The 27,994-nt window shown below is 38.5% G+C and overlaps 1 protein-coding gene and 1 non-coding gene across 3 annotated transcripts in view; one reads left to right on the top strand and one right to left on the bottom strand.

Moving 5' to 3' along the window:
• The window catches only part of SLC25A21 (solute carrier family 25 member 21), a 557,492-nt gene that overhangs the window by 326,653 nt on the left and 202,845 nt on the right, over window positions 1–27,994 (top strand). For both annotated transcript variants that reach the window (XM_056134156.1, XM_056134157.1), the window contains exon 2: window positions 4,466–4,514. In XM_056134156.1, the coding sequence (XP_055990131.1) occupies window positions 4,466–4,514 (49 nt within the window). The remainder of the gene's footprint in view (window positions 1–4,465; window positions 4,515–27,994) is intronic.
• Window positions 21,241–21,347, bottom strand: LOC130042134 (U6 spliceosomal RNA). Its single transcript, XR_008795109.1, has one exon. It is a non-coding gene; the product is annotated as a U6 spliceosomal RNA (small nuclear RNA).

The following is a 27,994-nucleotide window of genomic DNA, read 5'->3' on the forward strand; positions in this document are numbered from 1 at the left end:
ATTGTAATTAGAATATATATTAGATTTGTTGAGAAAGTGATAGTGAATTGAATGATAAAAACCAGAGTATGAGTGTATTTAGAATAATCTGCTCTCAATATATGTATAAAAGCACACAAGTCTCAACCTTTAACATGTTACTGATATCTTATAGAAAGTCTTAATGGCCCCTGTCGAAACAGAACAGTCTTCACACTCTTTCCTTTAAGGATACTTTTTTTTTTAGCATTTTCAGAGGTTTTTGATAACAAACAATACAAAATATATTATCTCAGTTCTGCTTTGGGACAAGGATTGGGGTTCGGGATGGAAACATCTGAAATATGGTGGTGGGAAGGTGTAATCATGGTGGGATTGGTGCTTGAATATTAACTGTAATCAAATATTGTAAACTACCTTATAAAATAAAAAAAATAAAAAATAATCTGCTCTCTAGTAGCATACTTTAGAAATGGTCATTTCTAAAGAAATATAAACAAACTGTATATTTCATTTATGTTTAGATTTTTTGTTTTGGGAGCCACACCTGACTGTGCTTAGGACTTGCTCCTGACTACACTCAGAGATCATTCCTGGCAGGCTCTGGAACCATATGGGATGCCAGGGATCCAACCCAGGTTCACCGTGTGCAAAGCAAATACCCTCCCTACTGTACTATTTCCCTAGCACCCGTGGTTCACAATTTTGTATAAAAGTTAATAGTTACTAAAAAATAGTCTTGATACAGATTGTATACTGTCACTGTCACTGTCCTCCCGTTGTTCATCGATTTGCTCGAGCGGGCCCAGTAACGTCTCCATTGGAGACTTTGTTGTTACTGTGTTTGGCATATCGAATACATCATGGGGAGCTTGCCAGGCTCTGCCGTGCGGGCGAGATACTCTCGGTAGCTTGCCGGGCTCTCCGAGAGGGGCGGAGGAATCGAACTCGGGTCGGACATGTTGGCTGCGTGCAAGGCAAACGCCCTACCGCTGTGCTATCACTCCAGCCTGATACAGATTGTAAGTGGCAAAATTTTATACTATAATAACAAAACTAATATATTGGGCCTGATAAAGTTTTATGCAGATTACTATTCTTTGCTCAGTGTCTTTCCTTTCTATAGAACTCCATGTGTCACTCCTGTTCCTATCTTTTAACTTTTTCACTTTGAGGCACCCTTGGTGTTGTATTAGGCAGTAACTCCTTCATCCAGTACAAAATCCTGTTCAAAGTCAGTTCTCAAGAATCATTATCAGTCCACTTGGTGTTGATTTATTGATTGCCTTCTCACAATTACATCGCAACTGAACACCTGGGTATGTGATTAACATTATTGCAGTTTTGTATTTGAATAATTCTTGTGTTTTACTTTATATAATTTTGAAAAATATTTATCTGTGCTTACTTGTATAGTGCTAAAACTAATAGATGAAGAAGAAATAACTACCTATTTAATTACCTGAGAATAAGCTCACATAATGGTATGGATAGTAATTTATTTATTCACAAAATATTGTACTTACTGAATGCCAGTCATCGTGCAAATGATTTGACACAAAGATGACAGAGGCCTGTGGAATCTCTGTCCTCAGAGGACTTCTGGACAAGAAAACAGGCTGTTGTAGTACCATGTTTTAGCACATAAAAGTTCCCTCTTCTTATTTTTTAAAAATAGTATTAGAAATGATAGCACAGTGGTAGGGCATTTGCCTTGCATGCAGCCAGCCCGACCAAGCTGGGTTCAATTCCTCCGTTCCTCTCAGAGAGCCCGGCAAGCTACTGAGAGTATCTTGCCCACATGGCAAAGCCTGGCAAGCTCCCCCATGATGTACTCAATATGCCAAACACAGTAACAACGAGTCTCACAATGGAGATGTTACTGGGCCCGCTCAAGCAAATTGATTAACAACGGGAGGACATTATTATTATTATTATTATTATTATTATTATTATTTACAAGAGGCAGAAAACTGAAGACTGTAACAGTAGTACAAGAACTTTTCAATAAGACTATCTAGAGATGCACTCCAAAGAACTCCCTCCATAGAACTTCATGATGCCAGAAATTTCTGCCACAGAAATGTGGCTTTGTTTTGTGGTGCCCATTCCCAAAAGTCATACTGTTATTCAAGAAGACCATCCAGTCTTGTAATCACATTCCACCACACAAAAGAATGAGGAGAGAGCAGGTGTATGTCATTAGAAGGCTTCCCGAAAGTTGCTTCTACTTTTGCATATATACCACTGATGAGAACTTAGTGACATGTCAATCCCTCCTAGCAGAAGGGGAATCTGGGCGATGCAATAATTATTTTCGGCAGCCAGAAAGAGAAACGAATCCTAGAGAACAATGAAGTTTTAGTCCAGAATTTCTCGGGAAACAGTTGCCCCAATTGATATGAAGGTACAGTTTTTTCAGAAAAAAATGTGTATTATATATGTTTTCTCATGTAATGACAACATTCCAGAAAAAAGGATTAGCCCAAGGAATTGAACACTGAAAAAAGGCTGATTTTCACCAATCATAATTATAATCATTACATAGTGCTTGTATTTTTCTTAGAAAAAGCATAATGTTTACACATTGTTTTAGCAAAAGAGGTATGGCTCTGGCTCTATCAGAGAAGGAGTTAGTTCAATGCAGTTTTGTGGTTAAATATATGAAACTTTCTCAGAAGAGATGGGGGCTAAAGGAAAATTTTCAACAAGTCGTGTTAACTCAGCCATGTATGTGGGTCGGTTCAAAGAAGATAGCATTTTTGGTGGGGATATGAGAAAAAAAGAAACTCTCATCCACTTTGGTGGGAATGTCATCCATTCAGTCTCGATAGAAAACCGTATGGAGGCTTATCAAAAAACTAATAATTGAGCTTCCATATAAGAGCCGGGTTCAATTCCTCCGCCCCTCTCAGGGAGCCTGGCAAGCTACTGAGAGTATCTCGCCTGCACGGCAAAGCCTGGTAAGCTACCTGTGATATATTCAATATGCCAAACACAGTAACAACAAGTCTCACGATGGAGATGTTACTGGGCCCACTCGAGCAAATCGATGAACAACGGGAGGACCATGACCATGATGATACTTTAGTCCCACCTCTTGGCATTTACTGCAAGAACACAAAATGGTATTTCAAAAGGTATTTGCATACGTATTTATGTTTATTGCAGTACTATTTGCAATAAGCAAGATCTGAAAAGAACCAGAGTGCAAGTAATAGACAAATGAATAGAGGCTGACTAGAAGGAGCATATGGACATCATTAGAGGGTGGTGCGCACTTTGGTAGTGGTGATTTATGGCAACTGGACGTCAAAACCATACATGTTAATATTATCATGACTATGTTTCCTAAATGTCCAGTGGTAACAGCTCCTAACATTGATTGCAGATGTGCATTTACCAGGGTGGTGGTGGACAGGGGGCGAGGCGGGAATGGGAGAGGACATAGGGACATTGGTGAAGAGATGCTGGTACTCCAGTGCTGGATTTGAGATTGGACCATTGTATGCCTGAAACACTTCTATTAATAGTATTGTCAGTAAAAGAATATAAAAATTCAACAATAATATCAGCATTATGTGTGTGTATCTCAAGATACAATTCAGTCAGCCATCTTTTTTGGACGCAGGCAGTAAGCTCAGTGCAAGGGCCTGAAGATGCAATGCTGCTTGGACCCTGCATCTTCAGACCCAGGTTCTAGTAGGACTAGGGTATGAGGGACTTCTAGAGTTATACCCTGCAATGTTTGGGGAACTGTTTGCTATATGCAGGGCAAGCACCTTAACCTCAAATACTCTCTCTTCAGCCTGTGACAGAGCATTTGGTAAGAAAGTATTTCTTTACATATTTTGCTCCCACCAAAAAGAAAGTCATACTACATTTTTCACTAGTCTAACATATTTAACTATCATTTCCCAAATTTCAAGGTTTTTTTTTTTGTCTGCTTGCTTGCTTTTTGCTGTAAATGCTTCTTACAGTCTCTGTGAGCTCCAATAGGAATGTTTTGTGCAAAATTGACCTATGGCCTGCAGTCTTTTTAATATTGGTTTATAATATTATGGAATGTCACAGATTCTTCATTCTCTATTTTGGTATAAGAGGCACCACACCTACCATTAAAGTTTCAGTGCCTTTTTTCCACCTGTCCTCACTCATGTTACACACACACAAACATACAAACACACACACACACACACACACACACACACACACACACACCAACCACTATGCTTTCTGTCTTATAACCACCATAGTTTTCATTAAGTCTAATATTTTTGTTGGTTCTTGCCAGTGAACTTGCTTTAGTTATTTATTTTTTACATATAAACTAAATAATCTAATAATTGTTTTTTACTTCCTTATTTCACTTAGCATCAAAGTCCCAAGTTTGATTTGAATCATAGTTGAGAAATTATTTGGGTCAAGGAAATAGGAATCAATGTTTACATAAGTGTTTATTGGACTTTTCTTTATCATCTTTCAGGTCTTGTAGAAATTTGCCTGATGCACCCCCTCGACGTGGTGAAAACCAGGTAAGGTTCTGCATGAACTAGTTTTATTGACTTTGGCTGATAACCAAATTAAGATCTGTCAGAACACTAAATGCTAGAACTTGTCCTAGACTGGTAGCTTCTCCCAGTAGTGGCATTTATATTTATTTCTTAAAGAAAAACTACTATTCGAAAGACAAAAATCTGAATAGTGAAAAGAGGTCATTTGAAGGTATGTAATATTTTATTGCCTTCTCGTGACAACCATAAGATATGATTTGTAGCAAAAAAGGTAAATGGGATATATTTATCAAAATTATAAAAACTAAACTTTATCCAGTGAGTTATGATAGCCGACTTTCATTTGGATTGCACAAAACAGATCGATATTTAATATTTATTATTTTGATGAAAATCCCCAAATTTTTTAAGTAAACTTTTTAAGTGTGATAAAAGAATTTATTCCCGGGGCTGGAGATATAGCATAGTAGGTAAGGTGCTGCCCTGCATGAAGCAAGGCAGGTTTGATCCCCAGCACCACATATGGTCCCTGTGCAATGCCAGGAGTGATCCCTGAGCTATGAGCCAAGATAAGCCCTTATAACAGTTAGGTATGCCAAAAATTCCTCTAGCCTTTTGATGGTGTGAATTTCTTATTTTAAGAAAAACAAATTTGAACTTATAGGAAGATACAAATTGAAGTACTAAATCTATTTACCAGGAGACAAAAATCTTTGTATTTATGATATGAACGGGGGTGTTATAAAGAGTAAACCTTCAGCTAAATTACTGAACTCTCTTTTCCAATTATAAGCTTTTAGAATGTAGTGAAATTTTTCATTTATTTGCATTGTGTAAGCCCAAGAACCTCATATTTAGGTTAGCTCTTAAAAGCAAACTGTGCCAAGCAACAACAGAGATCAAATAAAGCTTTGCTGCCTTTGTAGGAAACATTTGGTAAGTCAGATTGGTCATTTAGTGGACATGTTGCTTAATGTACTAAAGAGGCAGAATAATGTCAGACTAATTTCTGACAAATAAGATAAAATTACTGAGTCGTGTTAATAAGATTGCATTTCTACAAGAGAATTTTGGCATATGGCTTAACACAAGCTGCTATAATAGAATACCACAGACTGGTGGCTTAAACATTATTTCTTTATTTCTCAGTTCCGGAGATTTAAAAGTTCAAGATCAAGGAGTCAATCATAAAATTGCTAAGTTGAAGAAAGTTTACTTCTTGATCTGCAGACAGTAGCCTGCTTGCTTTATGCTCACATACATAGACGGGAGCAGCAACACTGAAATCCTGCTATGGCATTTCCCAGAAGCTTATCTAAACCTGCTTACCTTCCCAAAGCCCCCTTCCAAATACTGAGAGATAGGATTCCAATATATGGACAACAATTTATAGAATTCCAATATGAGGTTAACATAGACATTTGACCCTTAAGTACCCTCAAGTGAACACCCTCAAGTCACCAAATCCAATAAAAAGGAAAGGTCCACAAGTTATATTCAAATGTAAGATCAACATACTCACCACACCATCTATTTACAAGGTTGTGAAACAGAAAGTAAAACTTACATCTCCTTCTTATATTCTGTTAGCATTATTTGAAAAGCCAGAATATTATTGTAAATTTCATATTATTGCTAGAAATAAATTATCTTTTTCATTTAAGGGTAATTTTCCAAATCATTGAAGAGCTGAAATGATCATAAGGGAGAACTAAAAATGATTTAAACAGATATTATGTTAAAATTATGGTTCTCAGTCATTTCAATTTAATCTTTCACTCATTCATTTAGCAAAAAAATGTATTGGAGTTTCTAATTTTTATGAGTTCCTGACTTACTCAACCCACAAAGAACTTACAATCTGAACAGTTAATAGAAATCTTATCAGAATGAAATTTTTAAATTGTTTAATTTTATTGCTGAAGTGGAATACAATAATATTCTGAAATGGATGAACCAAATTAGTGGGGATATATGTGTGTTTTGGTAATACTTTTCTAGAAATGGTTTTCATTGATTGCAATTAGTCACTTGTCCTTGCCTAAGGGGAAGGAAATGACAATCTTTTCAGGTACTTGAAGGAGAAAGGAGCGGGGTACTGGTTAGTATTTGACCTGCTTAATAATGAAAAATAGCATTGAATAAAGATCCATGATCATGAAGTAAACTTCCAAGTGTATTTGACTGTGCAGGAGAAGTAGACAGTGCAAGATTATCATAAGAACTAACACATAGTTGAACAGGATAAATTAAACCATGAAATTTCTTCACTACCATATTGTATATGAGATGGGATACTTATAAATAAAATAAACTTTAAATTTAAAGAGATATAACCTTAAACTTTAAGAGATATAAAACTATGTAGCATTCATGATTTTAGAGGTCAGTTTTTTTCAATGTCACTCAAATGTCCTGAATTCCAGATTCTTTCAGGTGTTGTCAAAGTGGAGCATAAACACATTGGTGATGACGTGGCATTATTTAACTAGAGAGCTAAACCGTAGAGTCAACAAAACTGAAAGCAGGAGTTCCAGACTGTAATAACCTGGAGCTGGAGCTATAAAACATAGGTAGAGTGTCCGTCTTGCATGCAGCTGACTCCCGTCCTCCTGAGCAACACCAGGCATGGCCCCCAAACCAAAAAATTAAACTCCCACTCCAAAAAAGAAAAAAAAACGTACAATAACCAAATTTAGAACCTGTCAAGGAGGAAGACTGGAGGTTGGGAGGATAAGTGGGACACTGGCAGAGGGAAGTTGATATTGGTGATCTGATCAAAAGTGTGGGAAAATTGCACACCTGAAACTGGAAACTATGAATAACTATGTAAATCACAGTGTCTATATGAAAAAACAAAAATTATTTTTAAATGGGGGCATGAGACCTACAGAGGAGACTACATCAGGGTTTTTTTCTGCTGAATGTTTATATATAAAAATATTATTTTTTAAAAAGTTTAAGCCCATAAGGGCTATGGGGTAGAGAAAGGACCCCACCTTGAATATATGAAATGTATAATGCATATTCACAAGTCCTTGTTTTAAAAAAGTACTTAGAAGTCATAACTGATAAATTTGTGGATAGATTGTAGGTGCTGTGGCACTTAGTTTTATTACAGGAAATATTGCAAAGGTTATCTAACAGGAGCATAGACTAACCACACAAAAACCGCCTTGTAATGTTTCCTGACCTTATTTTAACAGAGATTGAATAATATGCTTTATATATGATTGTTAATCATATGATTGTTAAAGGACTGGAGCAATAGCACAGCGGGTAGGGCATTTTCCTTACACACGAGTGACCCGGGTTCGATATCCTCTGTCCCTCTTGGACAGCCTGGCAAGCTACCAAGAGTATCCCGCCCGCATGGCAAAGCCTGGCAAGCTCCCCATGGTGTATTCAATATGCCAAAACTAGTAACAACAAGTCTCACAATGGAGATGTTACTGGTGCCCACTTGAGCAAATCGATGAACAATGGGAGGACAGTGCTACAGTGCTACATATGATTGTTAGGTAGAATCAACATATTTCTTTCAAAAGTGTGGCAGGAAAAATAGTACAGTAGGTAGGGGTTTGACTTCTACTCTTGTACAGTATTTGACCTGGTTTGATCCCTGGTCTCATATGGTCCCCAGCGCCCCACCAGGAGTAATTCCTGGGTGCAAAGTCAGGATTAACCCTGAACATCACCTGGTATGCCCTCCCCCCCACAAGAAACATTCTTCCCAAAATTATTGCATATACACTCTATCATAGATCTCCTAGTATCAAAGAACTTTTTGAACAATTTGGGGTAAACCCCTGACTAATACCCCATTGGTACTAATAACAAAAAATCCAATTTACTGAATAACCAATAAGACCAATACTGGAATCTAGCTATGTATTCTCTAAAGATTTATATAATCATGAATATCTCTTACAATATCGCTGATATTCTATCTCTCATATTCTTTATCTCTCCCTTCAGAGTTCCTTTTCCTTTATAGGTTTTACTTTAGAATAGCTACTCTACCCCAAGTAGCCATAGTATGTCAAGCTTCTGTGGTCCTTGGTGTTTGTATTATTTCTGAGACAGAACAATATAGTAGATAAGAACTCCAGTGTATAGACTTAGACTTCCTGGGTACAAATTCTGATTCTTCACTGATTATCTTGAGTAAATTAAACTTCTCTTGCTTCACTTTCTCATCTTTAAATGAAACAATAACTGTATCTACATTATTGTGGAAAATAATACATATATATCTATAGTGTTTAATTCTCTATAAGCAAAGAAAAGAGGACATACAGACAAATGGAATTTAAAGGGTAGTCAAGATAAAAAATGGTAGAAGACAAAAGGAAGAAAGAAAAGATTTAATACAGAACTCAGGAGGTTTTAAGTCACCAGACTGGAATACTTGTGCTATCTGAGCACTCCATGTACAGTCTTCCTCACAAAGGTCTGAATGATATTTGCAAGTTAAATCCTTTGAAGACAGAAGAGCATCAGTTTAGTGTGTACATTTCTGTTTACATCATGCCACCATCATTTAAGACTGTGCACTGACATTATTAGGTAATCCCCATGGCTAGCACAGTCCCTAGCCTCTGCAAGGTGCCCCAGTAAATGGTGTTGAATAAATGAGCATTTGGAAACAATCAGAAATAACAGCCCTCAAGTTCTGTTGGTAAACAGGAATGCATAGGCAGAGAATAAATAAGCAGGTAGGTTGTTTTCCAAGAACTGTCGCACTGTCCTCCCATTGTTCATCAATTTGCTCAACTGGGCACCAGTACCATCTCCATTGTGAGACTGGTTGTTACTGTTTTTGGCATATCGAATATGCCACAGGGACCTTGCCAGGCTCTGCATGCAGGCTTTCCATGAAGGTATGTAATATTTTTATAAAAAGAAGTGGAGAGTAAGAATATGTTGAAGTCACAGTCCTCCCGTTGTTCATCAATTTGCTCGAGCGGGCCCAGTAATGTCTCCATCATGAGACTTGATGTTACTGTGTTTGGCATATCGAATACGTCACGGGTAGCTTGCCAGGCTCTTCGAGAGGGGTGGAGGAGTCGAACTCGGGTTAGCCATATTGGCTGCATGCAAGGAAACGCCCTACCGCTGTGCTATCGCTCCAGCACATGTTGAAGTCAAAGGGAGAAATCACTTGACAGCTGGTTGGCATTTCAAGTTTGTGTTGGAATTTCAGAGACCAGATTAAGGAGAGTGAGGAGAGAGGGTATGAAGGAGGCAGGCGGGAATGCGAGGTTGGTGGGGCAGTAGGAGCAGAGGCCAAAGGTACAGTGTGTCAAGTTCAAGAGAGAAAGGAAAATGCTGGACCTCATCTCACCTGGGACAGCCCTGACCAGGAGAAATAAAATGCATAACACATGTAAATTTAAGTTTTCTAAGAACCACATTTAAAAGAGTGAAAAGATCAAATGAAACATATTGGAACAGTATTATTTAATAGTGATCCCAAAACGCTGTCATAGCAACATATGAGTCAAAATTATTAATGAAATAGTTTGTTTTTCACACTTAAATTCTTGAAATTTGGTTCTTAAAAAAATGCTGAAAGTACATGTGAGTACATGTACTTGTCAGTCCCATTTCTAATGCTCAATCATTCCGTGTGGCGAGTAATTCCCACATTCAACTACTTGGGCATAGAATCAAGGGAGGAATTCTTTAAGGGGAAAGAGAGGAGGCCCTTGGTTCCTTAGTGAGAAGACAACTCTTGCTTGGAAGGGGTTGACAGTTGCAAATAAGCACAGTCCTTCAGGTCAGAGGGAATTTTATTACATATGTACTTGAAGGTTTGTACCTGTATGGAGAAAGTGACATTGAAAAGCCCTAAAGATTTATGGGAGTCCCTGTCTAAGGGGGTTTTAGCTTACATCTCTTTAACACTTTTATTCCCAGAAAGGGAAATAGCTCATTGTGCGCCAGGAAGAGAGAATCACTCAAGTGTTCATTATGCTTCACCCCAAGTCATTTTTCATCATTTTTTGTTTTGTTTCCTTTTTGGATGGGGCATAAATCAGGTGCAAATGAAATGAATTAGCAATCTTAGTAAGGACTGCTCTTTTAAAGGAGCCCTCTGTCAAAGAGCCTTAAAGCTGGGTTTCTGGTAGCTATCTCTGGGAAAGGGGGAGAAAGGTCTTTTCACTTCTTCATACAGTCATTTCGCTGAAGGGTGTTGGTGAGTGGACAGGCCAGCACATACCTTGGCTTTCATCCTTCCTCCCATCAGGACTTAAATTACACTGAAAAGTCTTATCATACTTCTCTCAGAACATACATTAATCACAGTAGGTTCTAAAGAGTCACATGGGTTGAACATTTGGCATCCAGAGTTGTTATATATGTGCTTGCGGGACTTTTACCCTTGCTGTTAGAGTTGATTTACACACTCAATTGGTGGCTCCCAAACCCCTGACCTGCTGAATCTGAAACTCTAGAGGTGGGGCCAACCCATATATATGTTTAAACACCCTCTTGGGTGAATCTTAAGTAACAAGTCCAGACTGGTCACTGGGTCAGCACTGGGAAGCAATGTCTGATACCCTATAGGCAGATCTGTATAAAGTCTTCTCATAAAAAAAATCTGCTTGTATGTGTTTGTGTGTGTGATAAATATCTCATTAAACTTTGGTTTCCATTGGTTTCATTTCTATAAACTGCTTTGTTAGCTGTGAACGGAAGTAGAAGGGCAGAGGTTTTCCTTGCCGAGCTCATTTTGTGGTTTGTAAGCCTGAGATGGAATACATTGTCTATAGCCAGGAAAAACACATTTTGTCCTACTGACTGAGGTTACAGAGGCAAAACTCAGCGACAGGAGATGGAAGAGGAATGAGTACTGATTTCTCAGGAAGGAAGGTAAATGGCTCTGATGAGTGAAAATGAGTTAGAGGCATAAGCCCACCACAAACTTTATTAAAAAGAGAAATCTGAGGACTTGCACTGGTGAGTGTCCTGGGGAGCAGAGTCTGAGAAGCTGGGCTGGGACATATCCACACTTTCCCTTTATTGGAGGCGGGGAGGGGACACAGCCCTGAACTTGAGAGTGATCACAGAATGTGGAGGCTGAGTCTGGACACTGAGCAGCCCTTGGAGCCAACAGAACAGCGCTGTGGAAATAAAGCACAAAGATACTTTTTAAAAGGAAAGAGTCCTTTTTAAAATGAGGAGACAAGAGCAGTCTAAGGTTAGAATGGTGTGAAGGCAGTAAAGTCTCTAAGATTTAAAATTAACTGAGCTGCTGAGATGCTTATTTCCATATGTTCATGATTTGTCCCTGGTAGAAAGCATTAAGGTCACATCCAGGGTTAGACCATAGTTATGTCTAATTTCTCACCACACATAGAAATTCAAGGCTAGACCGCTGTCATGGCTTGTTTCTAACCATTCAGAGACTGCGTCTGAAGTAAAGCAAGCCAGGAGTAGAGCCACATTTTATAAACTCGTTTTTTATTGTGACTGACTTTGAATGTAACAGAATCAATCAAAAGCGGGGGGAGGGGGGAGTAGTAGTAGGAGGAAATGGTTAGTTTTCCCCAATACAAGTGATGCAATTTCAGCATTTAAAAAAAAATCAACCAACCATATTAGAGTCTCCCTGGTTGTGAGCTTTCATTGTGATATTCTTTTGTAGTTGCTGAATCAGAACATGAAGCTGTAGGTGGTGGGCATATGGCAACTCTAAGTAGATTGTTATTCTTTTCCATGTAGTGACAAGTTAGGATATTTATGGTGCTAGAGATGTAGCTCAGTGATAGAGCACTGCCTCACAGATATGGAGCCCAGGGTTTGATCCCTGATATAACACACATGCATACACATACACACATTAATTAATATGTCATGTTTTAATTTAGAAGACTAATAAAACATATACATGATGATGAAATCATGTCCCACAGTTGGCGATGCTTCACACAAAGTGTAAAGTTGGTTTGGTGCTGGACTGGTAGCACAAGCTTCCTTATCCAAAGAGAGTATTTCATGCTTTTTTGCTTTTGCTGCTATTCAATATTCAAGACTTACTGTCATTTCTCCAGTGGCCCAGTGATGAGGAGTTGAATGAGAAGACACTTACTCGACCTATCACTCTGCAACCTTGTGGAGGGGAACAAGGGTCCAACTTGGTCTCCAAGGTCTGATGTAGAATAATCTGGCTACTCCAGGCTAAAGAATTTTTTCAGGTTTATGAATAAGAGGGAAATATTTTCTTTAAAAAAATCAGTTCTTTCCACATAAAATAGAAAATTTCTATTAAGTTAAATCAATTACATCAATCTTAATTTTTATTTTGCAAATGAAATTCTTTTTTTAAAAAATCACTCCCTTGAGGAGCATACTATTTTTGTGACTCACTTTATGGAACCTTTGTAAAGTATTTAATCTCTCCTTAGTTTGTGTTTTGGTCTAAAATTTTTTAAAATAAAGATTTGATTTTTATAGATAGACATGGAGAGTATCATGATAAATGAAATGAGAAAGAAAGTGAGGGACAAACATAGAAGGACTGCACTCATTTGTGGAGTATAAAACGACATAACATGAAGCTGACACCTAAGGATAGTAGATACACGGGACAGATAGATTGCTCCATAGCTGGAAGCCTACCTCATGAGCAAAGGGGAGAAGGCAGCTGAAATAGAGAAGGGATCACTAAGAAAATGATGGCTGGAGGAATCAGTAGGGATGGGAGATGTGTGCAGAAAGTAGATAAAGGACCAAACACGATAACCTCTCAATCCCTGTATTGCAAACTATAATGCCCAAAAGTAGAGAGAAATTATTGGAAATAATGTCTGCCATGGAGGCAGGGGGAAGGTGGGAAAGGGGGAATATACGGGGGATATTGGTGGTGGAAAATGTGCACTGATGGAGGGAGAGTGTTTGATCGTTGTGTGATTATAACCCAAACATGAAAGCTTGTAACAATCTCACGGTGATTCAATAAAATTAAAAAAAGATTTTATTTTTGTTCAAGTATAGCAACTGTGATCTCTCAACTCATTAAATGAGCTCAGAAGAGTCTACCCTAGTTTAAGGTGTGTTCTGTCGATACTTTTCTCTTCCTTCTGCTTAATTGCTAAAGCTTTTCCTCTGACTCCCCGGAGGTTGAAAAGGAAAAGTGCCTGTGCATTCCTTGTGCCTGTCAATAGACTTCCCCAGACATTTTTTAAGCTGAAAGGTAAATAATTCTTAAATGGTTTTCTTATCTTTGTCGTGGGAAAGTGAATTACTTATAAAATGAGCATCAGCATAAGTCCTGTTTTCTTTTTCTATCCTCAATGCAGGGTTTTGATACCAATAACTTCTAAATTGTCTGCCACTTCATTAATCTCTTGATTGAGGCTATGCACAATCCAGTTTCTGTATAATACAATACGTGGTCTAAGTCATGTCTTATATTCCAAATTTTATTACTATAATTTAATGTGACTATAAAATTTCACTGTATCACTGTTATCCCATTGTTCCTCGATTGACTCGAGCAGGTACCAGTAATGTCTCCATTCATCCCAGCCCTGAGATTTTAGCAGCCTCTATTTACTCATTTTTCCCAATGCTGCCTTACTGGAGGCTCTTTCAGGGTCAGGGGAATGAGACCCGTTTGTTACTACTTTTGGCATATCGAATATGGCACGGGTAACTTGCTAGGCTTTGCCATGTAAATATTAGCAAATATTCAAATAGTAGCAAATATTCAAATGAGAACTTTGAAGGCCGAAGTGGAGAAGTGTTCCATGTGAACAGCAGTTGAACATGGGTCAGTTGGTCCTGAGAGATCGGCGAGCGCCATTGCGAAGGTTATAAAATATAAGAAAATAAACTGATTCGGTATTATTTTGAATTAATAACAAATGGAATCTTTTTTTAAATTGTTTCCTTTTTACTGCAGTTATCTAGTTTGACAGATAATCTTCTATTTTAAGTATATGGTATTTTTAAAAAAATGTTTGAGGGCAAAGATTTTTGGAATTAATACCATATCTATTTTCAGTGGCTATTTCAAAGACTGATAAGCTCTAGTCCTGAACTTAAAGAGAAAAATAATGGTTCAAACTGTTCACTATTTATGTCTTTTTACATGATTCTAAATAATCTGTCACCATTATAAATGCATTAGTCTTGTTAGGAGTGCTTTGTCCCCATTTATGTCCCTAATGATTAGGTGCCTATCTCAAAGGGGCTGGAAAAAATATTTCTTTTTTTTTTTCCTTAAAAAGTCCTGTATCATGGAGGAAATGCTTTAGGTTACTGAGTTGAGCTCTTCCTGTACCGTGAGAAAAAGTAAAAGTGTTGAGAAAGAAGCTGCTTGAGAAGAAAATCTCAATTCTGAGTTGAACCTTAGAACCTCAGCCCAGGCCCATGGGAAAACTTGTGAGTGAGTCTACAGTGGGAATGAAGCCTAATGATATCTAAATTGTTGGGATTGTAGCACAGCTGAAAAATCTAGTTATCATGAATATTCCTGAAGATTGTTTTTTTTTTTGTGAAGCAAGAATAAAAGTCATAAGTTTCTTTAGACAAACATAAATTCAGAGGTGATCATGTAATATCATAACTGAACCTTGACCAGAAATTGATAAAATTGTTTAAGCATTCCTAGAAAATCAATTAATTCTCAAAATATTTTTGTTGAAATGGCTAAAATAGCCTATATTGCTTTTGCATTACGGTTTTGGGCACAGCATAGATTCAGTTTCTGACATAATGAAGAAGTTTGCAAAATGATAAATAGAGCTGTATAGTCTCTGGATGCAGATCTGTGTACTCCTGGCCAAGTTCCTACAGAATAAAATTTTCCCATTTGGGGATTATTGAAAAATATTTTCTCCAGTGAAACTTATGTTAGTACCTAATAGGTTACATACTTTCCTTTTATAGCAAAAAAACATCCAAAAGTGAAGCTGAATAGTCTCAATTTTTGGTAATTTTGGCCTTTCCCTTTCCTATGAAAACAACATTGACAGCAATTTAGCAGGCAAACATTTCACTATCAGCTCAGAATCAGTTCTGCTAAAGAGTCCAAGAAAAAATAATAAGTTTTAGTATTTTACTTTGAAGTTCTGGAAAATAACAAATACACTTTTGGGGGGCGGGGGGTATGGAGAATCACCATTTTAAAAATAAAGAGATGTCCCAAAGTGGAAAATATGTAGGATTCTAAAAAATTAGAAGTTTCATTCTCAAAGGATAGTTTAACAAGAAGTCTTTTTTAGTGGACAGACTCAGAGAGTGTGTTAACTGCAAGACAACAGATCCTGCTGCAAGAGGAAGGCAGGAGACCTGAAGTTTAACACTCTTTGACCTCAGCAGAGCTTGTTAGCAGACCTACTTTAAACTAAATTACTCACATGGAGTTTAAAGATATCTTACCTCCCCTAGCCTTCTCCAGTGATCTCAGAAGCTTCTTCCCATGAGAAACCATTTTCAAAGCTGTGTTTTCATTGTTAGAAAATCATGTGATCCTAGTTCGTAGTCAGGGATGGGGTTTCTCTTCTCCTTGACCAGGCCAACCTGTCTCTGGCCTCTTGGCCTTTGAGTCTGGTGTCCCTATTTCCCGGTATCACTAGGACCACCTCAGCCTTCATTCCTCAACTCATTTGTTATTTCCTCAGAGAGACTTCTCTGTCTACCTTACCTCCTGTGGTCTCCGGTGTTTCTCCCACATTACCATATTTATCTTTGCTCTAGCTTTCTGACCTTGAAGAATTGATTTATTTCTGTACCATTAACTCCTTGTTCACTGATGCTGAATCTAGGCTTCTATTTTGTTTTTTGTAGATTTGGGCCACATCTGGCAGTGCTCAGAGGTTCTTTGTGGCTGTGTACTCTATAACGACCCGTGGTGATGCTCAGCGTCCCAAATGCAGTGTTGGGGATCAAGCCAGGGTTGGCTGCATGCTAGGCAAGCACGTTACCTCCTCTACTATCTCTTGAGCCCAGAAATATAGGCTTCTAAAGGCAAAGGGCTTCTTTCTCTTATTCACAAATGTTTATGTGCTGTGTCTAGAAGAGTATTTGACAGAAAGTAGGTACTTTCTGTGAATATAAGTTGCATGTAGTTTTAAAATGGATGTGAAGGGTTAAGGAACTACACACAGGGATCATGGGCAGAGGGACCCTGATTTGATCCCAGCATAACCTGATCCTTTTCCAAGCACTGAGTACCTATTTTCTGTCAAATACTCTTCTAGACACCCACATATATTCGACCAGTATATTGTCCAAATTATGTATTTGTAAACACAATATAAGGAAAAAGAAAAAAAACCTGTCTTTCACTGTCATCAGGATCCAAGACTTGATATTGGGCCATTCAAATCCTTTATGGAATTCACAGATTTCTTCAGCTATAAAATCTGTCCATTTTATATAACATAAATTGTGTTTTTTTCAGTACTTAACATAGGCTTTAAGGTTTTATATCCTAGAGATTTAAACATGAAATGTATATATTCATGGTCTGTCAGAGAATTTTTCAGGACCTTTGAACCTGCTCTTCTACTAATTCTTATTCTGAGAAATTGTCACCTGGACCGATGACAGTTGAGCCTCCATAAGTCCACTCTCCTGTTTCAAGGTTCAAGCTTTTTTCCTCATATCCAGTGTATAGACAACAACCACCATCTCTATCCTCATATATTACTTAACTGGTCCAAGAAGAGGATCACTCACTCTCCTTGAGTTTTTAGACATGATGCTATGACTGGTGGGTGTCATGAAACTAGTCTAAGTATTAAGGGCTTGTTTTAGTGCACAGGACAGTTTCTTGCACAACTCCTGGAATTAGATTTTATCTTAACTTTGTTTTTTAATGAACAATGCCAGTGTGATAGCAGAACCCGTTGCATTCCTCAAAGTAGCTCTTTTGTTAGCTCAGTTGTTTGGTCTAACTTGCTTTTCAAATAGGCTTAGTCAAACAATAACGTCAAAAGGGCTCTCACTTCATTTTAGAACAAAAATAATGCATGACTTCCAAAAGTAATATGTTCTGGCCTCTTCTGTGGAATCTGAGAGAAAAGGGAGGGAAAGGGAACGCAATAAGAAAAGGGAAAGATTTGTTAAGAAAAAGATAATCATGCTTCTGAAGCAATTTTCTTGGAATAATTTTTGGCATTTTGCTAATGTTTGTTACTGAAGACTCTCAAGTCTTTTAACTTCTTTGTTGCATACTGAAACTTAAGTAAATTATTTATCTGAATTTTATCCTACAACAGAAAGACTTTTAGGCTAAAAAGAAGGGCCTCTGAAATGTATCCTCCAATTGAAAAATTGGAATCAGGCTTTTGTTTTATATTCTTATTTCCCAGAGTGTAAGAGCACTGTCTCTGTCCAGAGGCTTGCCAAGTTCTGAAAGAACATTTCAGAGTGTATTTTGGGTAGCGCAGGGAGATAGCTGGGGTCTTGTATGCGGGTGTTCCAGGTTTCTGATTGTAGCAGGGGAATGGGAGAAAAGAGGAAGGCAATCCCAAATCAAACATAACTCTCAGGAAATGAGCCAGAACACCTGTGAGAGGTCGAGGGGTCAGGAAATACAAACTCAGGGCTTGATATTTTGAACTCATTACGCGGAAAAAAAAAATGGTCAGCGATAGTAGACAGAAGAAAATTAGAAATTATATGTCAAAATGAGAGCAAAGGATTCTGTCATTCTAAAAATTCTTCGTCCCCGGACTCCATGATGTTTCAAACATATTTTCGGAATTGACGCAGAAACTTTCTGGTGGTCTCTTGCTGCTTAAACATCAGGTTGAGGAGTTATTTATCTCTTTCTCTTAATTCCCAGAGGCTCGCTTCTGGGAACCTTCTGAGCCAGATTCTTTGGCTGGAGCTTGAAACTCTGGGGGATGGAGGGGTCCAGCAGTCAGAGATGGAGAGGCATCATCAGAGCCTGAATCGTGGGCAGTTTGCTTCCATGGAGAAAAAATAGGTTTGCAAGCGTTCCTTCATGGGACCTCCTAGGGAAAAAGAGGGTGTTTTTTTCCATTTCGTTTCCCAGCTCTAACTTCTCTGAAATCTGCATGATTTTTGCCAGGTGTCAAATTATAACCCTCCTTGTCAACCACAAATGACTAATGATTAGCCTAATGACTATGCAAAGTTTGAAACTCACATGCACATTTTAACTTATGGACTACCCGGTTGTGTTTTTGTTAATTGTGGGTGTGTTACCGAGGAATCACAACCCCCTCCCCCAGCCCCCCAAGCCAATAAAAACAGAGCTTAGAGTCTTAAATTGCAATGTTCACTTGCAGTTTTTGACCCAGTAGGTGCTTGAGAAGAAACAAAAAGGCCCACAGTGCCTGCAGCAGCCCCTATTCAGGTCCAAGGCTGGGCCGGCCAGCATGAATAGCATGAATGACGCAGGAGCCATTCTCTCCCTTCTCTGCCTTCTCTCCTGGGGAGAGTCAAGTGATGTCAGCACCCCTGGGCAGAGGAGGAGTTGACCTTTCAAGTATTCAGATTCAAGCAGTTGTTCTCCTTCCCCATTGCCTAAGGAAAGCAAGAGCACTGAGTTCTCTGAGGACTACCTTCATAGCCCTAGATAAAGTCCATTTAAAGCTGTAATTGAATAATGACCACTCTGCTCAGCAACCCATCCACTGATAGGTAGTAATTCTCCCATAAAGCCTCTGCCTCATTTTCTTGTCAAGGTGCCAGAAAGGAGCAAATATGCCTGCTCTGTCTTCAAAGCATCACAGTACATGCTTTGAGAGCTCATAAAAACAAATGTGCCTCTTTGCCCCGATAGTGGGTAATTGGAGCTGGAGGATCTCAGGGCAAGGTCACCCGTGAATAAAAAGAGCCCAAAGGGGTTTCTGTGAAGGGCCTCTCCTGAACTTCTTCCTAAGTCATTTAGGAAGCAGGTTGTCCTCCAGAAGAAGCTTCTAGTTGTGGGTTCTCCTTGAGTTGAGTAAAAAGAAATCCCAGGGCTCAAACTCAGCTGGTCCAGACTCCAGGCCAGAGATAAAGCACTCCTTAGACTTTAAAGGCAAATAATTTCCTTTCAGATGAAAATAGAGCCATTTGGCGACAGTGCAATCTAGAGCCATCAAATAGTGCTAGATGGAAAAAGACTCCGTGGAATTGTGAGCTGATAAAACACTATGCAAAAGTGGCAGAGGGGTGAGGGGAAGAGTCAAGTATTGTTTATAGAAATTGGATGTGCTTTTCGCCTGGGCAGCAAAGCTCACTTACAGTGGACAAGTTTCCCATAAATTACATGTAAATAAACAGTGAATACTTGTGAATCTGGCTTGCTTTAGAGCTCCTCCCCTCCCACCCCCATCTGAATCCACATTTTCTGCATGGAGAGAGATGCTTTCTGTACTCAGCTCCCAATCTGTGGAGATCTCTGTCTTTCCTGTCACTTTGCCCAACACCTTCTGCTCCTTCAGATTCTACCTGAGGTACCCTTTGGCTGTATCAGCAGGCATCAGAGACTTGGAAAGCTGGTTCTCCAAGTTTATCACCTCAATGTGCCATACTCCTACACAGCTATATACCTCTCCTGAGTAATACTTCAGAGCCTTTCCCACTGGTCTCTCCCAATTTAAGGAAGGAGAGCAGTGTGTGTGTGTATGAGGGGGAGAGGGAGGAGCTAAGGGAGGGGGTCATCAGAAGGACTTTCTTTTATCCTCCCCCAGCACTTACTCCCCAAACAATCTGTTTCCCAAGCCTTGTCTGTGCAGGACCTAAACCTTAGACCTACGTTTAGAGCCAGAACAGGACTGGCCTGACTACTTTGGAATGGAAGACTGAAGACAGGGTAGAAACAATAGACAGAAGGACAGCAAGGGAGTGCAAACAAAGTGGGTAGTTCCTGGTTAGGGTCATAAAGCTCTGACTTCCTTTAGGAACCAAGGATAAACAGAATCAGTCAGCAATCAGTAAACAGTCCTCACCACAGGAGTGGAGATTTGTATTTAAAGATACCAGATTGTATGTCAACTTCCTTCAATTTAGTAGGGATCCTAAGGAATCCTCTATGTATGGCTAACCCTGGGTTTCTAGTCCTCAGCTCACTTTGAAGGAGCTTTTATCTTTGTTGTGGCCAGTCTCTCCTGGGTATTGTAAATGTTTTAGCAGCATCTATCTATGGCTTCTGCTCACTAGAGGCTACTGGCTGACTAACAATATTTATAAACATTGTCAGATACCCCTGGGAGATGAAATCAGCCTCCACCTTGGAGGAGAATACTAACTTACACAAAGAAATAAATCTATGCATTTTCGAGTATGATAGGTAAGTACTGATGTGTGAATAGTGTTGGAAATACCAGAGATGAACCAAAAGATGATGTCATAATCTAAAAGATCTGATATAGTAATTAGGGAGTTCTTTTGCAGATGGAAAGATCTGTGCTTCTCAACCTTCACTGTGTGTCAGAAACATCTCAAATGCTGGTTAAAGCATGAAGAACTGGGCCCCACTCCCAAATTACTGTTTCAGCCTGTTTAGGTGGTGGCCAATAATTAGCATTTCTGATGCTATTGTTCTTGACAACCACTTGCTGGACCTTTCTGGATTAGCACTTAACCTCCCATTGGTGAAGGAGTCATAGATGAGAAAGAAGTATTAAGTCTTCTTTCTCCTGTCTTTGACTTTCTGTGTTAGGTTCTGTACATACTATTTATATTTGCAATGACTGCTTCTGCCCAGATTTTCTTTTTTTAATTAATTTATTTTTTATTAGTGAAACACCATGAGGTACAGTTGTAGACTAAAAATATGGAACACTTCATGAATTTGCATGTCATCCTTGCGCAGGGGTCATGCTAATCTTCTCTGTATCATTCCAATTTTAGTATATGTGCTGCCGAAGCGAGCACTGCCCAGATTTTCTTTAGGGAATTTTCTCCCTTCTGTCAAGATTCAACTCAAGTTCACCTCTCTGAATATTCTACCTCACCACATGAAATGTAGCATTCCTTTCTCTGATAGTGAAACTGTGTACATGCAAGCATATACATGTGCCATACCCAGAAGGGAGTCCATAATGTTTATAAATATGTTTCATATATTAATGTTATTTGATTTTTTGAGCTCCCTCTGTAAAATATGAGATTATATCACATTTATATTTGTATTCCTGGCACCTGGCACTGTCTAGGTACCAAATACATGTGTATTATAGGTATATACATATATATATATATATACAAAATATCATGGTCACGGTCTTCCCCGTTGTTCATCGATTTGCTCAAGCGGGCCCAGTAACGTCTCCATTGTGACACTTGTTACTGTGTTTGGCATATCGAATACGTCACGGGGAGCTTGCCAGGCTTTGCCATGCGGGTGAGATACTCTCGGTAGCTTGCCAGGATCTCCGAGAGGAGCAGAAGAATAGAACTCAGGTTGGCCATATTGGCTGCGTGCAAGGCAAACGCCCTACCGCTGTGCTATCGCTCCAGCCCATACAACAATATACATACACATATATGTATGTTATATATATGATATATCACAGACTGAAGGAGTAGAGTGAATGAGTAAAGGTAAGATGTACCCAATGTTAAATATTATTTTAAATGTACACTTACCACATAAGTCTACAAGTTGTCAACTCTGGGTTGAAATGAACATTTAAACATAAACTTCTCGCTTCCACAGTTTAAGATATTTTTACCTTACCTACATTTTGCATAAAAGAGGGGAAAATAGACAATATATGGACTGTACTCTCTAATCCAAGTGGAACAAAAGCACTAGATGTATAATGCAGCAGTGTTTGTTGGAGGGTCTCAGAGGACACCTAAGACCTCTGAAAAATAGGGTGTTGGCTGATGAAAGTCCCAGGGACTAGGCCATTAAAAAGCTGTGGCATTTGTCACTGGTCCAGCAGAACCAGGAGTAGCCAAGTTGGAGCAACTGCAGTTGCAAACATCAATGTACTTTTCCCTATATAGCCAATTATTTCTAAGAGTTTGCATGTTTGCATGTCTAAATGGGCAAGGGGCGAGGGAACCTCTCAGGCACAAGATCGCAGCCAGGTCCCACTCTGGAACTGGGTGTGATAAATGGGGCTGGGAGCAGTCCAGAGGATGAGGAAATCAAAGTGCTTAGCAAACTAGGTAATGATTTCAATAAATACAAATTAATACTGAAATATACAAAATAGTGTCTGATAGCCACACTTCAGAGACAGCTAGATGTTTGTCTATAAGAGGTTGGATAAATTGAAGTAATTTTGTGTTATGGTAAGAAGTATTCTGCAATATACTGTGAAATGCTTTGAGTACAACATTCATTCAGACAGCATCCTAAATTTTGTTGTTTTAGAGTTATCCCTGGGAGATTTTAATGGTAGCAGAACCCTGCCAAAATATTTATCTGGAATATGTGATTCATATCTTATCATTACAGTTTTCAAACAAACAATTTAATTATACCATTTCCTTTAACAATTGTTGTTTTGGTTGAAGTGCCAATTTTTTTTATAATTTTCTCCTTTATTTTGGCTATGAGAAAGCCTTATAATACTATACTGCACTCTTGTTTTCACAATAAGAATGTCACAATTTATTACCAGGGATACATGTTCTAACAGATTTACAATGTTCCTTTTTCAGTGTATGTTATTAATTTGATCTCGTTTAATGTTTATTCTTTATATTCAGTGTACTTGCTTCTAAGATGTAAAATTTTAGGAATGTTTCCTCTATGGGTTACACACACACACACACACACACACACTTAAAGCTGATTGTGGTTAACTTATGGTTATGTTTGTCTTAGAAATAAATGAGTGATGGTTTTCTTCTTGTGATGATACATTTCTCCCAAATCATACAAAAACACCAGTGTAGTGATTTTTAAGTTAATATGAAAGTATGTTTCTAATGTTTCATAATCTTATGAAAATTTCATAGCTCATGTAATGTAAGAATGTTTGGCACTCTAAAGGAGTCTTTCAGATACCTAATACTAATTGTACTTTCAACTGTTACAGCCACATAATGCACAAGACTTGCATTGACATTTTAAAATGCTGTCACTTTAAGATACACCATGAAGTGTGAACAGAGCGCAGGGCACTTTAAGCAGGTGTATCTAATTGTTCCTTATTGGTCCTCCCTCACCCTCCCTTTCCCCTCCCATCCCCGCAACTAAATAACAATAGCTAAGATGTAGAATTTAGGAAAAGTGTTTTCATGATAAAGCAAACTTCCCAGATTACGTTTTTCAGATTGGGCCTTGTCATTGTTTTCATTCTAGTACTGGAAGAATAAGTGTTTTTATCTTCGTGCTGTGCCCTTTTTTTTAAAATTTTTATTAGTGGAACACCATGAGGTACAGTTGTAGATGGGGGGAGGGGGGTGGGGGGGGAAATACTGGGAACTGTGCCCTTTTTTAAGCAGGGCTTTCTGCTCCACTCTATGGAGGAAAGGTTATATAGTTTGCTTATTTGGAGAGTAAGGAGTGTGTTTCTAGTACTTTTTGGCTTTGACTTAAAGTATGCAAGTGCAGAAATAATCAAGTACATGTATTTTATTATTAAAAAAACATGTAACTGTTTTTACTTGCTCTTCCAAACATTAGTATGCTTGATGTCGTTCCAGAGTACCATGTTCACTATTTAGGAATTAGGAAAACCTTCTGAAAGTAGCCACTATGTCCTAGGAAAAAAACTTTGTTTTGAAACATAGTCATCATGTTGTTAAATAAGTAAGCAAGCAAACATCAGTCTATGAGAAGCAGCCCTTTGTGGGTTGTGGGAATTTACCACTCTAAGAAGAATCTTAGGTGTTCTTTAAAAAAACACATATTAAAATGTCTGTCTTAAAAAACTTTTAAAAATGTTTGTCTTTTTTCAATAGGAGTGTTATTTTGAATACCAGATATTATGCCCTTGAGAGTAATCATATCCATAGTTATTTTTAGTGCCCTCCCCCTTCTTTTTGGGGGAGGGGGGTGTAACTTGTTCTTGTTCTTTTCAGTCAGTCCCATACAATTATAGGGCCGGTTCGTTTTCCTGATACCCAGAGCATTTTTACTGAACAGTTATGTGTTCTCTAAGAAATAACCTGCCTAATCCTGAGCTAACAGGTGTCCCTTCTCCTTCAAATGCATGGGTTTGAGTTACTAAATATTGCAAAGAGGTTTGCCTTTCTGGGTTCTTGAATTTTTGCTGCTTAATTATAGAAACTCATGAGTATCAACTTATTAGCCAGACTCTAGTTAAGGTAAAGGAATTCTGATCAATTTGCTCAGAATTGTCTCCAGCTGTGCAGGTTTCCATCTTTGGTTGAACAGAAGCTGACCAAACTCTCTCTTAATTGCTTGCCTCTTTTTCTTCAGCCACTGAAATTAGGTGAGATTGGGCCCTAACGAATCAACCAGCATATGGCACCCAGCCTATCTTACTTGCTTCATGTTGTGCATAGTAAAGATCCAGTTTAATAAACTATGAATGATGCCTGCATTCATTTGTTTATTTACAAAAGGAATATTTTCTTTTAAATAAAGATATCAAGCCATTCTCTACACAAATTTTATGCTGTATGTAAAAATCTAAAATTTATACCTTACTTAAAGGGGACTGTAGAATATCATAATCATTCATCATCATTTTCACCATTAAGATTTTCAGTAGAGGGAAAGAATAGGTACAAAACAATTCTCTGACACCTGCCGGGGTCCCTGACTTGTTCTTCCTGTATTACACATGAAGTCTGAATTTCTAGTAGGGAATGAAGGAATCCCAGGGAGCATAATCAAGACCAAAATATTGCTTCTTAAATACATGCTGAATCTCTGCTCTTTTTTTTTATCTGAATGGTGCTAAAATCCATTTGACAATTTTAGTAGGCTTTAGTGCTCTGTGTTCTGCCTCTATTAGATTCCTGGAGAGTACATGTAATATGGGGAAACTAATATGTTAGAATAAAGAAATAAACTATCGGTCAATTTTCCAGAGTGGTTGCAAGGTACCCTAGTGAACATCGTTTTTGAAGAATTGAAAGGAAAGGTAGCAAAACATAAGGTTTGATTAGCTTTCTGGAGTCATGAGCCTTTTAACAGAGACTATAAGCAGGATCTTTCATCACCTGATTTCTATAGCTAGCAATCTAAGGCATGGAAAGAATTTTATTTTTTCAGAGAAAACCTTGGTTTGAATCTTGAGTCTAGGATTAATAATGATATGACTTGACCAATTAATTAACTGATACATAAAATAGAGGTCATGGTATCATCTCATGGAATAGTTATGTTAAATGCAACAAAGTAAAATGCCGCCTAATTTCTTGTCTTAGGTTCTCAAACTTTGATTTCTCATTTAGAAATTAGTGAAATATTAGAGTCTGCAGTTTTTAATACTTTTTTTAATGTAGTAAGTATTAGTTATCACATTAACTATCAAGCAAACTAGCAAACTTCAGTATGTGCCAAGCAATGTGGATTGATGTGATTGTAAGAGTTCACAGTCATCTTGTTTACTCTCTCAGACATGGAGTCAGGATGCTGTCTGCTTAGTCAAAGTTCAAGCTCTTCATCTTTGGAACTGAGATCCTTCGCCTTTAGGGGAAAACCTCACTCTTCAGTCCTGCTCACAAAACTGCATAATATGGCCCCACGTACTTTTTACCTATTTCTCTGCACCATTTTCCCTTCCTAAATGCAGCCCAAATACAGCTCTCATGCTCTGCTTTGCCATGTTGGCTGCCTTGTCTGGAAGGAACATTCTTCTCCCTCACTGCACCTTCCTCCTCCCCACCTGCTTCTCTGTGACCTCCCTCCTCAACTTTCTCTATAACAGCACTGCACTGTAGCTCTGTCCTCCCGTTGTTCATCGATTTGCTCCAGTGGGCCCAGAAACGTCTCCATTCTGAGACTTGTTGTTACTATGTTTGGCGTATCGAATACGTCATGGGTAGCTTGCCAGGCTTTGCCAATCGGGTGAGCTCTTCGAGAGGGGCAGAGGAATCGAACCTGGGTCGACCAGGTCGGTCACATACAAGGCAAATGCCCTACCTGCTGTGCTATTGTTCCAACCCTATAACACCATATAGACAAAATGTTTCTATTGCCTGTTCACATGAAACTAAAAATTCTACAATTATAAAGACTGCTTGGCATTTAGTTCTTAATTAATTCTTAATTCACTTAATCCTTAGAGACTGGCATATAAATGAAAAAACAATAAATTTCAGCTAGTCAGGGCTGGAGTGATAGTGCTGCGGGTAGGACATTTGCCTTGTACGCGGCCGACCTGGGTTCAATTCCCAGCATCCCATATGGTCCCCTGAGCAGTGCAAAACTAGGAGTAACCCCTGTGCATCGCCGGGTGTGACCCAAAAAGAAAAAAAAATCAGCTAATGGATTGATTTGGTAATTAACCAGTGAAGTAGTGAATGACTGAGAGTAAAATAAGTTCATCATTTTAAAACACTGAAGTCCTTTTGTTTGTTTTTGGACTGTAGTAGACAGTATTTGGGGGATATTCCTGGCTCACTACTGTGGGGTTTGCTCTTATCAATGCTCAGAGGACCATACAGTGCTAGGAATGGAACCTGGATCTCCTACATGCTAAGCATGAACTGCAGCCCTTGAGCTCTCTCTCCGGTCAAAAACACCTAGTCATAAGTCTGAAGGATTAAGAAACTGAGCAATATAAAAGATTCTGAAGTCTCTTATGGTTCTGGCATAAGTTGCACGAAGAAATAAACTCGGGGGGCTGGAGCGATAGTACAGCAAGTAGGGCGTTTGCCTTGCACGTGGCCAACCCAGGTTCCATCTCCAGCAACCCATATGGTCCCCTGAGCAACACCGGAGTAATTCCTGAGTGCATGAGCCAGGAGTAACCCCTGTGCATCGCCTGGTGTGACCCAAAAAACACACACAGACACATACACACACACACACACACACACACACACAAAGTATCAATATAGATAATCCTACTGATCAAAAATAAACATTTAGAAAAAAGAAAGAAACTCGGAAGTACCTGATTTTTAAGATCCACTGATATACACATACTCATATATTGGCACATCCTAAAGCTTTAAAAATACCTTTTCTACTTCATTTCACTTTATACACTTAGTTATTAGCTAAGTGTTTTGTATATGATTGGTAATCCAGAAACTTATTTTACTGAATATGAAAGGAACCAAGTTCTAACTTCTCCCTTCAAGGTGATATTGATAAAATAATTGATGTCAGCTTATTACTTACATACAAGTTACATTGTTTTGAATTATTTCCAGACTACTAGTGATAGTATTTACTCATAATAAAGTATAAATATATGTATTTAGCCCTTTCCCTCACTGTTATTTCCTTAGCATCAAATTTGTTGAACTAGGGTGTTATTTTACAACTGTGGAAATGGATGTGATTCCTTCCCGCTGTACTGAAGAGCAATATATTTAAATAAAGTACTCTTTGTGACAGTGTCTCATAAAATTATTCCCCAAAGTCTTCAAAATCAAGAGAAAGAAGGTCAGAAAAAATGAGACTAGTGAGGACA

The sequence above is a fragment of the Sorex fumeus genome, unplaced genomic scaffold (genome assembly GCF_029834395.1).
Source record: "Sorex fumeus unplaced genomic scaffold, SorFum_2.1 ptg000098l, whole genome shotgun sequence".
Taxonomy (NCBI): Eukaryota; Metazoa; Chordata; class Mammalia; order Eulipotyphla; family Soricidae; genus Sorex; species Sorex fumeus.